Raw genomic sequence first — 16,284 nt, 5'->3', positions numbered from 1 at the left:
TCTTGAGAAAATGCTTGTTGTTTTCAGTAACTAACTAATTGCAAAGATGTTCAAACACAAAATAAATGTATTTTTACAGATCTAGATGAATGTGCTGAAGGTCTCCATGACTGTGAATCAAGAGGCATGATGTGCAAAAATTTGATTGGTACCTTCATGTGCATTTGTCCTCCTGGAATGATCCGGAGACCTGATGGAGAAGGCTGTACAGGTAAAGCTTAGAAAAGAAAGAAGACATCTGATGCAATTCCAACAAGCAAACAATTCTCTGTATCTGTGTTTAATGAACTTGAAAGTAGCAGTTCATAAAGGACGCTTAAGATATCTGTTGGTATTCAACATCTTAAACTTACTTTGTATTTTCAAGACTTGAGCCTTAGTAATCCTAATGTAATCCTAATGGACTAGGAAGTGTTTTGGAAGGAAACCTTTGTTTTTGTTTCTTTATTTGTCCAACAAAATCAGGAAGGTTTTCAGACACTTGTTAGATTTAAAGTATTAAGTAGCCAGATGAAAGTGACCTTATCTGGTAAGTAAGAAGAAAAATTAATGTAAATAAAAAGTTACATTTCCTTCAACAGTAATACTGTCTATAAATAATGTGGCAGTTCCTTAAAGAATTAGAACTATGAAATTTTCATGTAACTGTTAGGTTTTATATATATAAAAGCCACAAAGAGCAAGTGATGTGGATACTACTATAGTTCAAAATCTCTGTTCACTATGTATGCAGAGAATATAGGAGCAGAGCCTTCATCCTAGATGCAGAATACAAGGCATGGAATAACAAAAGTCTTTCTTCTGCTTGATCAGTTGTTGATTTTTCCACTTCTTGCAAATATTATGCAAAATGCTGAATGCATTCTGCAAATCCGTTTTCTTGTAACAAGAACTTGCATTTGGTATTTTTGTAAAGACGAAAATGAATGCCGTACCAAGCCAGGTATCTGTGAGAACGGTCGTTGTATGAATGTTATTGGGAGCTACCGATGTGAATGTAATGAAGGATTCCTGTCAAGCCCATCAGGCATCGAGTGTCTTGGTAAGTGCCATTTTCGTATACATTCCACCTTATATCAAAGAATATAAAAGCAGTTAAGGATCCGGAGTTTAGATTAGGTTTCTGAGTACAGCTTCTGCTCTTATGTGAATAAATCAAATAATGTTTTCTAATTAATTAGTGCAATGAAATCACATTAAATGATAAAATATTAAATAATGGATGGATCTTGAGAATGTGGGCTGAATTGAGCTTTCAGGGGCCTTACATCTAAATTCCAAATTGCATAAACATGCTGCTATCCAGACAAATTACTTACTTTTAAAGAAGCAGGATTTAGTTACCTTGGATAGATTACAAACTGGAATGCATAGCAAACTGAAATGTTTCCATGATGAGAACATTATTTTAATCACCATAGTATTTCAACTAGAATATTCTGTATTGTTAATGGAGACCATGAATATGAATAAAAAATATAAGAATGTCACAAAAAATAGCAGAATATATTTAGAAGTTATTGAGGCATGCCTGCACATTAAATACCAATGAAAGACTGAATATTCATCAACCTTATTCTTTATCAATATGCTCAGACTTGCCATTTGCACTATGAAATTACTTATTCTGCTTTTAAAAATCAAACAGAACTGCAGAATATTAAGATTTTCATGACCAGTGTCATGAAAGTGTTTTACAACACCAGCATGTGAAACTGCAGGAGTATGTAGAAGTACATAAAGTACTTGCATTAAAATACTTAGATTCAATTAGAATACTGAGGTATTCTATATATACTATGTATATGCTGTATAGCCAGCTGTCTGTAAGTTGTCATTAGTAGCGTGCTGACTTCATGGCAAGGCAATAATATTCGAAGTACAGGGTATTTCCTAAGGATTAGGACCAGATGGAAAAAGGCTGCTGCAGGCTGTTAACTCCAGCCAGTCATTACTGGCAAGGAAATATCCTGCTTTCATTATTGGTTTCATATATTTTTTTATGTATATACACATATATACATGCATTATTTTTTGAAAACTATGCTTTGGGTTAGTTTGCTTGTTACTGTTTTTTCTTTAACGCTGTCCAGATGAGACATGACTGAAAAATGAGTCTGACAGAAGCAAACTATATCTTCAGAATTAAAGCACAAACATTAAATCTTAGTGTATACTATTTAAAAATATATTCTGCTCACATTAAAATATATTCAATCTCAAGTCAGGGACAAAGCACGATAGGATTTTAAGGTACACAGGCCTTAAAGATCTACACAAAATACCTATCTACGGGAACAGAAATCTACTGAGTCCTGCAAATCCCCACAGCAAACGCAGTATCTCACACAAGTAGTGTTTTCCACGAGGACAGCTTTATCATATGAGCCCAAAGCAACTTTCATTTAAAGGCAAAGATCACATTTCACCTAATTCATGTATAAAATCTACAGATTATATTCCTATACTTGTAAACCAGAAGGTCGGCGTGGTGTTCAGAAATGTACAGTTTCAGAGGGGTATGAAAGAATTTAAGCTTTAAGACCAGAAAACATCTTTCCTTTAGAAACATTAGCATCAGACTGTAGTTGACAGTATTTCCATTGTAATTAACATATTAGACAAGGGACATAACCTATTTAGAAGTATTGTTACTGCAAAATTTAGAATTTCCATGATAACTGGAAGCTGGGAACTCTCTTCAGATGCCTGTTTGAAACAAATGCAAAGGAGGGAACGATTGTGTAGTTTTACTCATCTTTCGTGATAGACAGGTACTAATAAAAACTTTCAAAAATAAAGGAAAATTGATTAAGAAGAGGAGATAAACAGTATGGTTATATAAATATGTTTTTCCAGCCTTCAAACTAGTAGTGTCACTAAAAAAGACTAGTGAATTGCATGGAGACTCATAAATGCTAAGTATTTTGACATGTAAATCGTATCAAGCTACAGATGATCCGATGTGCTATTTTGGCCAATAAAACAAAACATAAACAAAACAAAACAGTAGCCCAACCCCAAGAGCCCCAATTCTGAGAAAATCTATTAAATACGAGCCAAACATAGGTAGCTTAAGTGGGAGCTCAGTTTGGTTTCCAACTTATTTTAGTATCAAGCAAGCTTGCCAGGTATGCCTCTGGCCATATCCTTCCTAGAAGTACAACTCATACCAAGTCATACAGGTATTGAACTTCAAGGATGTCTGGAATAAACTTGGAATCACAGATGTTCAGAAGACATGTCAAGTTTTTGAAAGGCTAAGTCAAAACAGACTTCACAGAGTTGTTGCTAATAATTTACTGCTTGCATGAGTTGACAGAGAGCCAGAATAAGACATCAGATGCTTAATAGCTCAGATGTTTATCTCCTACCCTTTCTTGATACTCCCATTTTTTCTTTACAGATAATCGCCAAGGCTTTTGTTTTGCTGAAGTTTTACAGACAATGTGTCAGATGGCCTCAAGCAGCCGGAATCTTGTCACTAAATCTGAGTGCTGCTGTGATGGAGGCCGGGGCTGGGGTAACCAGTGTGAGCTCTGCCCACTTCCTGGAACCACCCAATACAAGAAACTCTGTCCACATGGACCAGGATATACTACAGATGGAAGAGGTATTTGCAGAGATGAAAGGAGGTAGAAAATGGAAAAGGAATTCACTCACATTCTTAAGAAAATGCAGTATCCCCTTTGAAGCTACTTCGAAGAATTTCCTCTGAAACAACAGTTTGATTTTTCGAATGCTGTTGCATGACCAGAAATTAAAAACATCTTTAAACAGTAGCTGCACTAGAAATACTCACAGCTGTGCATAATTTTCAGGGTTGGGATCTAAGGAAGGATCAACCAGTAACTGAAAGCAAGAAATGGACCCAAAGCTTTTGAATACTGGGAATTTTTACACATAAGGCAAAAGGCAACAGCAGTTACTCTAATAGCTGTTTCACTGAATGCTTTGTAGTTGGTATTTACACATAATTTTTAAGTTGTGGTGAAAAAAAAATCATACTGCTCATAACAAAATTCACTTCTACATATAGGGTCTTTTTCTGATTGAACAAAACTGGAAACAGATTATGCAATGAAATAGCAGGAAATTTTGATGTAGAAAATGATAGTGAAAGTTTCAAGAATCTTTGCCTGTGTGTTCAGGCCCATTTTGAAAGATAAAGAAAGGGTAAAGTTATCGTCAGAAGCATGATGATGAGGAACTGCGGAAAAACTGAAAAAGAGAGCATTTCTTCCTCTTTCCCAGTAACATTTCCATGGCATTGTGCAGAATCACAGAACGGTTAGGTTTGGAAAGGACTTCTGGGTCCATCAGGCCCAACCTGTGCTCCAGCAGGGACACCCAGAGCAAGGTGCCCTGGACCACATCGAGGTGGCTGTGGAATCTCCAAGGAGGAGATTCCACAGCCTCTCTGGGCAGTCTGTGACAGTGCTACGTCACTAGCACAGCACAGAAGTGTTTCTTGGTTTTCAGAGGTAAATTCCTGTGCTCCAGTTTGTTCCCACTGCCTCTTGTCATGGTACTGGGCACACTAGTAAGAGCCTTTCATCCTCTTTGCACCCTCCCTTCAGGTGCTTACAGACATTTATAAGGTCTCCCATGTGCCTCCTCTTCTCTGGTCTGGACATCCCAGCACTCTCAGGCTTTCATCGTAGGAGAAGTGTGCTAGTCACTTTGTCATCTTGGTGGCTTCCTCTGAACTCTTTCCAGTATATCCACATCTGTCCTGTGTTGGGGGGGAGCCCAGACCTGGACACAGTACTCCAAGTGCAGCCTAACCCATGCTGAGAAGGCCATTGGTAAAACCTGCTCTTTTTTCTTCATATTTTTGATTCAAAAGGAAGAGTGAATGGCAGGTGTCAAATTCAAAGCTAATGCTTATTTTTTAAAAGATTACATATTTAATGTAATTTTCTTTACAGATATTGATGAATGTAAAGTCATGCCAAACCTTTGTAGACATGGACAGTGTATCAACACTATGGGCTCATTCCGCTGCTTTTGCAAAGTTGGCTATACAACTGACATAAGCAGCACATCTTGTGTGGGTAAGATTCACCCTCTTAAGTCTATTTTTTTTTTTTTTTAAATAATTGACGCATCATTACACAATGCAACTCTCAGTCACCCTTTGTAAGCCTCTGTGTGTCAAAGTGGTTTTTATCTCTTTATCTCTTTCCTCTTTTATTTATTTGTCTTCCTAATATGCCTGTTTGGTTTTATATTTCATTTTGCAAAATGGGGAAACAAGCTATATTGGCAGTATTTCTGCAGTAGAATGAACACTGAAATATGTTCCAGCTGTATAACCATTTTGACTGACAGAAGAACTTACTGGTTCATTTTCCTATTGGTTAACTCAAATAAGTATATTATAGTATGCCTGAAAAGGAATCCTTTGTCTGTAAATGAAAATATTAATGTCACTGTCACTCTAGTGTTTAACTCTGCCACTGTATGGCAACTCCACGGAGACTGCATGGTGACAGTAGGGAAACAAATGAAAACCCTGCGAAAGTGTAAATCAGATGCTTTATCTACAAACAATTTTCTGTTAAATCAAGTTTTCAGGAAGCACATTTCAAACAAACCAGTATGAGAAATACTTAACAGTTTCTCTCTTTAGATCTCGATGAATGCTCACAGTCTCCTAAACCATGCAATTTTATCTGCAAAAATTCTGAAGGGAGCTATCAATGCTCATGTCCTCGAGGCTACATCCTTCAAGAAGATGGAAAGACGTGTAAAGGTAAGGGAATTTAAACACAGTAATTTCAACTTTATTGCACTTTGATTGAAAATGAAACAATTTTGAAGTGTGATTATTTTTCCAAGTTAGACTAAGTGTACCTCTTTGTGTTGGCTTTTCGTAAGACAGCAACTCCTCTTACTTTCAGATCTTGATGAATGTCAAACTAAACAACACAATTGTCAGTTTCTCTGTGTCAACACCCTTGGAGGCTTCACGTGCAAATGTCCACCTGGTTTTACTCAACATCACACAGCTTGTATTGGTAAGAAAAACAGAAATTTTCTTGCATCAGTTTTTCTCTAAAAGGAACATTGTCAATTTTTATCCATGAATTTTTCAATGTATAAGCAGTGCTAATTTGAAGCAATAATATCAGCAGTCCAGAAAGCAAGTCTTGAAAAGCAGCAATTACAGTTAAAGAAAAAAAAGGGTATCCACCAACTGTATTTTCTTGCTTAATAAACAGTTATATCTATTTAATACATGTTATTATGTTCTAAGTATAACCACATGGATGCAAAGGAGTAAAATATTAAAATCTGATTTAAAATGTAGTTAAAAGAAAAACATACTGCCTTTTCTTCTTTAATAGATACAGATGTCTTTAGATCTTAAGCATCTGAATCTTGCCACTGGAACTATTTTAGTTAAGCTAATACAGAGGTGCAGCATTTTTCCTCCGTCAGCAATTACGTACCTTGGACTTCCAGACTCATAAATGAATTATAACCTGTGCTTACAATTTATTAAGTATTTATAGCTCTCCATGAGTCATCAGATCATCTGAAATTTGAATATGAAAAGCAACATTGTTAAAATCAATTTTTGCATCTCTGTGGTTTTCAGCCTCTAAAAATGTGTTTTATGAACATGCTTAACATCTTATCCCAAGGGATACTATCATTTTTTCTATGCTATTTTTAAGACAACAACGAATGTGGTTCTCAGCCATCACTCTGTGGGTCGAAAGGAATTTGCCAAAACACTCCAGGAAGTTTTACCTGTGAATGCCAAAGGGGATTTTCTCTGGATTCTACTGGATTAAACTGTGAAGGTAACTAGTGAAGATCAATTTATTTTTATGGTGCAAATATACCATAAAAAATACCATGTCTCTGTGTATAGTTGGTCCTATGTCCAAGATGTCAAAGATAATCACATTCATAAAACAGATCAGCAGACAAAGTAAAAGTATATACCTATAATAAATTGGAATATGTTTGAGGTATTTAAAACATGTATGTAAGAATGTACTGCCTTACTCTTTTTCAAACATGCTAGAATTAAAAAGGACTAGTTAGACTCTCAAATAACTCTTTTCAGAGTGTTGTCACTTTCACATAAGGCTTATGCATCAAAAATCCTTTTTTTTTTTTTTTTTTTTCAATTTTCATGTACTCTGACAGGAATCTCAACTACTTTTTTTCCTAACTGTAATCATCTTCCTGAAGGTATCTGATATCAAATTCTAAAATCCCTACATGTCTTCTTTTATAGCTCTATCTTTCTTGGTCCAAAAAGGAACCCCAGTTGAGAAATCTGGATTCCAGAGCTCCAGTGTCTTTAAAGGGTTTTAGATAGTGAACAAAGAAAAAAGGAAGAAGTATACGCATTTATGACGTGTCAAAACATCAGTTACTTTGATGAAAGTATTTAAAATAGGAATTGATATTTGGAGTGTATCTGTAGAGTAAAAATGCAGCATATGCCCAGCCAGAAGTTGTAGAAAGCATTGTCATCTGTCAAGTTTACTCTGTTCTCTTCAAGTACATTAATCCTTCTTGCATACTTTAACCATTAGCCATGAAACAAAACTAAATTACATGTACCAAAGCATTCACAAAATATGTAACTATCTGGACTATCAGAACTGCTATATGTGCGCTTACTCATGAAAGCACACCTGGTGTGGTTTTCTGGATTTCAGATTTAGGGACATCCCAATTCCATGGAATTTGTGGACAGCTGTGGACAATTGGAGTGTAATTTAGTATTTGTGGTATCATTTTTTAAGTTTTTACTGGCATTGCAAGCTGTACCTGACACACTTGTCTACTTGCAGTGGTTTGGTATATACTTATTATAGCAGACAGTATTTCAGATTGTCATGTTTTTACATTTCAGTTTTATTTGTGGCTGTCTCCATTATTTACATATTGATCACAGACTTTTTGGATAGCTTCTTCTTTTTAATTGCTAAGGTTAATGACTGTACTACAGCCAAACTTGCTGTGTTCCTCACATTCAAACACTTCAGAGTGTTATAGGAAACTTAAGGCTTAGTCCTGCAGAGTTGGTTTGAAAACTGAAGTCCAATTCCAATTGTGTTTCAAACATAGCATCAAAGCAACACTGTGTGATTACACAGAATAGTCTTTCTTCTCCAAATTTGAGTCATGTAAAGGTTCAAAAACTACTTGATTATTGATTGATAGGAAGAACTCTACATGAATTGAGCATCAGGCTTTCCAAACAGACAGCCTCAACAGCTTAGAACAGTATTCCTTTGTCACAAATACTGGTGTTTGGCTGGTCTTCGAAGTGAGTAACATATTTTACAACATATACATTGATGTAATTATTTCATGTTCTACTTCTCTCCCAAATGCAAAGATGTGGATGAATGCGATGGAAATCATAGATGCCAGCATGGCTGTCAAAACATCCTAGGTGGATACAGATGTGGATGCCCACAAGGGTATATTCAACATTACCAATGGAATCAGTGTGTTGGTAAGGAAACAAACGAACAAAAAATACATTTAAAGAGCAAAACTGTACTTGTGATTACAGTGACAGTGAGGAGAGGAATGGACACTGTGCGTGTCTGCAAAGGATATGTACGCATGTAGTTTTTTAATTTCTCTCCCCTTCATCCACTTCATACTCCCAGTGTAGATCAATGACAAGACAGAGAAAGCATACATATTTATAATATATTCATCATATTCATATTGTTAAAGCTCTCTGTGACAAGGTGTCTCTCCTGCTCTGACTCTCTTCTCCTCAGGAAAATCCTCATCTTAGAAAGGAGGAAAGGTGTCCCTTGAATTCCTTCAATTCAGGCTTAAAGCAAGTAGCTTTGTTGGAGTTAAAAAAATCCAGCTTTTCATGAATAAGAATCACTCACCATCATTAGCTTTTTGGGAATAATGCAGAGCAGATTCTACAGTAAAAAGGGAGAAAAAATACCAACATAATAACTAAGGATTTCCTTCTTCAAAAATACAGTGTGAAGGCTTTCATTAGTTCATTGGGCAGGCAATAAGAACAAATTAATCTGCTTAGCGGTTTTCTTCCACATTTGGCTCATTCCGTCCATTGTTTCGTCTCTGTGTTTCCTGAACTAAGCCAATTCTCATATCATATGGAATCTAAGAAATCGAAAAATACAAATAAAAACCAGCACTGCCAAACTACCCATCCTGTATGGTGCAGTAATCAGAGGATGGCTGTGAGTAGTGATGTTGAACTAATCTTGGCTAATCTTACTATTCTGTCACACATCAAAATCAGCTTTTTTACATGTGCTTTGCACTAAATAGTACACCACATAGTTTTTCTTAAGATCCAGCCATCACTCCTTAATACTACTCTTCAATAAAAAAAGGAGGAACACACAGGTAACAATTCTCACAAATCTCCAGTACAGCAGCAGTCACTGAATGTAGAATTAAGATGGATAGTCCTCAAAAGAACATGACTTACCGTAACTGCTGGCAAAATGGTAGAAAATGCACCACTGATGTTGGAGAAGACACATACAGGGAATCAGTACCTTGCTAAGATAAATAAAGTAAGCAGAATACCTACCAGTTATCAAATGCAACAAGCTACTTTCCTCACTCATTTTTCACAAGATAACCTGCAGCCAAATTAGTTCGACTATGTGGAGGACCCATGTCTGTATCTTACCACCCATAAGGTGGTAACAGTTCTTGGTTTCTCTGTCATTTGATGTGGCTATTCAGATTGTCTTTCCCCTCACAGAACCTGCGGATTTCTACTACAAATATGTGCTACCTCCACCTTATCTCTAGTTAACCATTGACACTACTACAGACCAAGCATGACTGGAGTTCCAACTCGTTTCTCTTCTGTGAATCTCACGTGATAGGAATATATCCTGCCAGGATAAAAAGAGCATTGGCATGGACCCCTTAGCAGAACTGGAGATATGCTTTCAAGGAAAGCAGAGCTTTGGGAAAAAGCTTGGAAGTAACAATATCCCAAAACATCTTTACCAGCTGTTAATGTTTGGGACTTTGTCCATTGTATTTTTTAATTTCTGAACCACATCTTTGTAATAAGGTGAAGGATGTAGCAGAGCCCAAGGACTTGCATATGTTTTGATTTGTTAGCTACGTTGTGCCAGTCTGATGTCTGTCCAGGTTAGAAGGTATCAGTACATTTTTGTTTATTTTCTAGATGAAAATGAGTGTTCCAATCCTAACACATGTGGCTCTGCTTCTTGCTACAACACACTTGGAAGTTTTAAGTGTGCCTGCCCTTCAGGATTTTCTTATGACCAGTTCTCCAGTGCATGCCATGATGTTAATGAATGTTCTTCTGCCAAGAACCCCTGCAATTATGGTTGTTCCAACACTGAAGGTGGTTATCTTTGTGGCTGTCCACCAGGCTATTACAGAGTTGGACAAGGGTGAGTATATCACACACAGTATTTCATTAGACTCATTCAAAGGGTGACAAAAAGGCAGAATGGCAGAACAGTTAGACTGAAAAGCAAATGAAGGACAAGCTACTGACTCATGTTTTTTTTTCTACACTTCTTGTGAACGATATACACAGGCAGTAAATAATTATCTCTGGCATTTAAAAAAAAATTACCTGCATTGTGACACCCATTTCATATCTAACATGTAATCAACATTGTACAGTTAGTTCTGCTGTTTCTGCCAGTATCATCACAAGAACTGTGCATCATATTTGAAAGGTCAAGGCAGTCTGATAACGTTTCCACTGACTGGAAAAGGGGAAGCATAGCCTCATTTCATTTTCAAGAAAGGAAAAAAAGTTCTGGGGTCTATAGGCCAGTCAGTGTGACCTCTGTGCCTGGCAGATCCTCCTGAAGGACCTGCTAACACACATGGAAAATAAAGGTGGTGTGATTGGTGGTAATCAACATGGCTTCATCAAGGGTAAGTCATGCCTGACAAACGTGGTGGCCGTTTATGATGGAGTTACAGTGTCATTGGATAAAGGAAGAACAACTGACATCATCTACCTGGACTCATGCAAAGTGTTTAGCACTGTCCTGCATGACATCCTGATCACCAGATTGGAGAAAAATAGATTTGATGGATGGACTACTTGCTGGATAAGGAATTGACTGGGTGGTGGCACTCAGAGTTGTGGTCAACAGCGCAATGTCCAAGTGGAAATTGCTGACAAGTAGTGTTCCTTAGGGATCAGTTGAGACTGATGTTATTCAACATCTTTGTAGGCAATATGGACAGCAGAATTGAGTGCACCCTCAGCAAGTTTGCAAAGAACACCAAGCTGAGTGGTGCAGTTGACAAGCTAGAGGGAAGGGATGCCATCCAGAGGGACCTGGACAGGCTCAAGAGGTGCCCAGGCAAACCTCATGAAGTTCATCAAGGCCAACTGCAAAGTCTGGCACCTGGGTAAAGTCAATCCCAAGCGCAAATATAGGCTGGGCAGAGAATGGCTTGAGAGCAGCCCTGAGGAGAAGGATTTGGGTGTGTTGGTTGATGAAAGACTCAATGTGTGTTGGCAATGTGTGCTGGCAGCCCAGAAAGCCAACTGTATCATGGGTTGCATCAACAGAAGTGTGACCAGAAGGTTGAGGGAGGTGATTCTGCCCCTCTACTCTGCTCCTATGAGACCCTGCCTGGACTACTGCATCCAGTTCTGGGGACCCCAGCACAAGAGGTTTAAGACACAGTGGTCAACTCAGAATGTTAAACACAACATCATTCTGATACATGACAAACACTAAAATTTTTATTGTAAAAGTCAGGGAATAATGGTTTTGTTTTGTTTCTTCTTCATGTTATCTGTAAAGTTTTTATATAAAAATTAGAAAAACTTACATACCTTCGGCCAGCGGTTGCATTTCATTCAGTATGTGAATGTATTTCATTTGCTAGTGCAGAGAAAATCAATTCACAGACATCTTGGTGAAGAAAGAGAAAAGGAAGGGATACAAATACCATAGTACAGATTACATGTCTCATTTTCCATTTAATTGAACAGTTCATAAAACTGCAAAAACTAAAACAGCTGCTTTTATTCAACAGTCACTGTGTCTCAGGGATGGGATTTAACAAAGGCCAGTACCTGCCAGTGGATGGAGATGCTGATGAAGAAAATGCTTTATCCCCTGAAGCCTGTTACGAGTGCAAAATTAATGGCTATCCAAAAAAAGACAACAGAAGGAAGAGAAGTCTTAATGAAACTGTACGTATCAGGAAAACCAAGTACTATTAACAGTTTTAATTCAAGGTATTTTCAGAGATTCAATGCTAACCTTTGTCAGTAAGTGGAGAGAGTTTTATTACAGGCTACATTCAGTGGAAAAAAAACTGTTTTTCCCTGTTTGCTTCATAATTTTCACACTTCCTTCTTGGCAGGAATGTTCTAACAGTCAGAAAGACTTCAACAGCTATCAACAGCTGAAGTTTTTAAAGCTTTTCTAGTCTAAGATGTGGTCTAGTTCCTCAGAATATCTCAAATTCAGTTTTCCTGTAATTACAGAGAGCTGGGACAGTAGTGATTTCTGCAGTCTGCAGTTTGTTCTACTGTCAGGACAGCATCCTGCAGTCTTGGAAGCTAAATGTATCTTCTTACAGATTGCTAAAGTCTAAGTAACTTCCCCTAGTTGGCTGTAGTTGTGGGTGGACCGGAGTCCATGGCCTAGCTGATTAGGACCTTGCTTAATTCCTACATTTGCAAAATTGCTGAGGGTGTTAGAAATTTAAACTTTTGTTTTAAATCGTTCTTACTTTTAAATTGTTCTTCTAACTTTTCAAACATAAATTATGGAATACTCATAAAAGGCAAGCCCTAATATTTACGCCATTTAGATACTTCTGTGTTTGTTTCAAGTTAAACAAAAGTGTACTTGCACATCTGTCACTGGCTCTTTTATAAGATAGAATGTTGTCTTATATTGTTGGCTTCTGTATTGGAATCTGCAGTAGGTACTAGGAAAGTGACATTAGTGGGGGAGAGGTTTCCTTCAGGAGTTCAAGAGCTGCATGATGCAAACAGGCAAAATGCAAACACTCAAATTAAATAGTAAGGTGTGCTGAACACACAAGTTATACTGAAAGAACAAGTAAACAAACCTCCTTTTTAAAAGTGTAAGAACTTCAAATAATCCAGAAGCTACCCTCTCAGTACACACTATTTTGCATGATTGTTGCCATCAAAGACAGTTCTCATGTTGGCTTTCTAAAAAAGACATCAGTCATACAATTTCTTCTTTAAAAAATATAATGTTGACCGTTTAAATGATTGGTTTTCTCACGCAAACACAAATTTCACACAAATATCACTTGCCCTCCCCACTCCCACTCCTGTATTTTAATCTGAATTCTGTGGTCAACCAACCACAGAAACACCTAGTGGTTTTGAAAAAACCTTTTTCTGTTGCATAGTTAATTTCATATCTAGTTCTGAATTATTACATCTACTTGTTACTGTTTGATAGCACTAAGATTTATTAGCACCTCAGCAATGACATAAGAAGATTTCACATCATAAAACTACAAGGAAAATAAATTATTATCCTTAATCATATCATTTTGATGTATATGGAGTGTGGTATTTGTTACACTTCCGTACCTGTTCCTAGTCACAAATTTTACATTTTTGCAATGCGTTTTTAATTACATTACGAAGTAGCTCACATATGCATGCACATGTGATTTGAATTCCCTCAGAGACAAGGAAGAATCTGTTCCCATCTTTTAAAGTGCAAAAGTAATCTTGACAACTAGGCTGAATATTCACTTATTATCAAGTTTCCTGAAGAAGTCTAAGGCCTGTGTATTTTTGGGGAACTTAAGTGTTGTTCTTTCATAGATGGCTTTTGCGCTTGTTCTCAGCCTCCCAGTCCCAAGTTTATTCCCAACTAATACTTCTGGAATGGATTTACATGGCAGCAGAGACTACTTAAGCTTTGTTTAAAAAAAAAAAAAAAACACACAATTGATGTAGCTATAAATGTCCCTGTTCGTTGCAGAGGAGTTAGACTGAATGACCTTTAAATGTCCCTTGCAATTCAAACGATTCTATCATTTGTCGGAAAAACGATGTCAGTATGTTTCCTTCTCACCTCACTCTCCTCTCCGTACAATGAAATTTGGACAGCAATACATACCAGCTGCTTCTGTAGAAAGCAAACAATACAGCAGTTCTCTCCTTGCTTTGGTTTACTTTTGAATCACTGTACTTCATCACCAGGTGCTGAGCTTGCCTTTTTTAGAAGCCAGGATTGATTTAAATAGTTCTATCACAAGTTTCAGGGAGTTTCTGTACAGTGTTGTGTTGTGTCTGTTCTGTTTCGGTAATGTTACACACTGAAGCTGATCATACGAACAAGACTGTGCCTCTCTTACAGCCTTAACTTCAATACTAAACATATATCTCTTCTTTACATGGACTTTTTGCATGCGTGAAGTTAAACAGATTCTGAAAGGAGACTGAAATCTGAGCCCCCTCTACAGACTTGATGCTGTAACTTTAATTATCCTGTTAAGCGTGTGAGAGAAGCCTTTAAGATTTACAGGGTGTGTTATATGAAATCGAGCAGTTCTCCCAGCTGGAAAGTATTTTCAATGGCTTCTTTTACTGCTAGAGCTTGAGGAATGCAGCAACTGTTGCTAAGCAGTGACTATTCTTCTCTCAGTGCAAACAAATATCTGTTCCTTTCCTGCTCTAAATTTCCTTTCTTCCTTTACTTCAGATTGAGGAGGTTAGCTTGGAAAGCCTGGACATGGATAGTCCTTTGAAGATGAGAGTCAACATTTCAAGGCTTGACAGCAAGGAGCACATCCTACAACTCATGCCAGCCATTGAGCCTCTTACCAACCATGTGCGCTACATCATCTCACATGGCAATGATGATGGCATTTTTCGAATCCATCAGAGGGATGGACTCAGTTATTTGCACACAGCTAAGAAAAAGTCAGTGCCTGGAACATACACACTGGAAATCACTAGCATTCCTCTATATAAGAAAAAGGAGCTAAAGAAGCTGGAAGACAGCAATGAGGACAACTACCTCCTTGGAGAGCTTGGGGAAGCTCTCAGAATGAGGCTGTGGCTAGAACTCTACTAGCCATCTTCCAGACTGAGTCCAGTTCTTCAGTCACTTCTGTTTGTCTATTTACCCACCTGAACATATCTGCTTTTCATAGGTTTTGGAACAGTCACTGACTTTTGGGGGATGAAGGGAGAAGGGAAGACTTCTCTCTGTTCTATGGAGACTGCAGAACCACCCTTGCAAGAGGGGCTACTTGTGGCAATCATGATTACTGTATCTTTTATATAACCTCAATTTAAAAGTATATTAAAAAGCTAAAGTTTGAGAGATCATCATATGGCACTAAATGGCACAAAAAATGTGAGCTATTTTTTTCCTGTTAGCAGTCTGCAACACTTCGGGTATTTTGCTATAGTTCCTAATAAAAAAATATAGATGTTTATTTATTTTTAATGCAGTAATATATGGAGAAAATAACAAATTATGTAAACAAAAAGGGAAACGTGCTTGTTTTTCTTTAGATTTATAAATTTGAGGTATAACATTTTAGTGGTACTTTCTTTAAAAAAAAAAAAAGATTTGAAAGATGTTTCCTTTTGTATTTGTGCCAGTCATTCAAATAGTATATAAGTAATTTTAAAATTTATCAGAGCGAAAGAGCACTGTGATACATCTTCCAGCTATTCTAAAGTGCTCTTGCAAAACTTTGAGTCTTCAAAGGAAAAAAGACTTAAAGGACATGAATTGCAATACTAGTCTCAGCAGAGAATCATGTTTCACAGCAGGTTAATAGGATTGTATTTCTGAATCAACCACATCAGATAAAGTAAGAGGCACAACCACTGTAGCAAAATACCTTGACTGCTTTTAATACCATTAGAATGCAGAACCAAACTGTACTGTACTTCCTTCCAATAACCTCAAGGAACCACACGTGCTAACACACCTCATTCTCACAAAAGGTGCTCTACATACTTGCATTACTGTAGGCAGCTGAAGAAAACTTCACTCTGAAAGGGACACATGATGTTTCATACTGTTTGGTGCTGGCTTGAGTTAATGGTGCATTTACTAAAAACTGAGAGCTGTATCAGGACTGCCATATGTGCAAACTATTTATGCAGTGCAGACAAGGAAAATGTGTATTTGAAATCCATTTGTTAGAAGTTTCATTAATACTGTAGTTATACACCGTACGCCTCATTTTATCATAGCTTATTTTGTAAGAACGATGTGTGTACAATGAGTTGACATTTAGTTTACTTTAGTA

General features: G+C 37.2%; 1 protein-coding gene across 6 annotated transcripts in view; it reads left to right on the top strand.

The window, feature by feature from the left end:
* The window catches only part of FBN2 (fibrillin 2), a 169,152-nt gene extending 153,504 nt beyond the window's left edge, over window positions 1-15,648 (top strand). For 5 of the 6 annotated variants that reach the window (XM_090130816.1, XM_031605304.2, XM_090130817.1 and 2 more), the window contains 11 exons: window positions 80-211; window positions 917-1,042; window positions 3,407-3,613; window positions 4,932-5,057; window positions 5,636-5,758; window positions 5,907-6,023; window positions 6,687-6,815; window positions 8,375-8,494; window positions 10,190-10,421; window positions 12,043-12,202; window positions 14,715-15,648. In XM_090130816.1, the coding sequence (XP_089986942.1) occupies window positions 80-211; window positions 917-1,042; window positions 3,407-3,613; window positions 4,932-5,057; window positions 5,636-5,758; window positions 5,907-6,023; window positions 6,687-6,815; window positions 8,375-8,494; window positions 10,190-10,421; window positions 12,043-12,202; window positions 14,715-15,089 (1,847 nt within the window). In that variant the 3' untranslated portion in view covers window positions 15,090-15,648. The remainder of the gene's footprint in view (window positions 1-79; window positions 212-916; window positions 1,043-3,406; window positions 3,614-4,931; window positions 5,058-5,635; window positions 5,759-5,906; window positions 6,024-6,686; window positions 6,816-8,374; window positions 8,495-10,189; window positions 10,422-12,042; window positions 12,203-14,714) is intronic. The other variant, XM_090130814.1, reaches the window with a different exon arrangement.
* The last annotated feature ends 636 nt before the right edge of the window (window positions 15,649-16,284 follow it).

Source organism: Phasianus colchicus, chromosome Z (assembly GCF_987193195.1).
Source record: "Phasianus colchicus chromosome Z, bPhaCol1.hap1.1, whole genome shotgun sequence".
Lineage (NCBI taxonomy): Eukaryota > Metazoa > Chordata > Aves > Galliformes > Phasianidae > Phasianus > Phasianus colchicus.
Note: the sequence above shows the minus strand (reverse complement) of the source record. Positions and strands in the feature narration are given on the sequence as shown.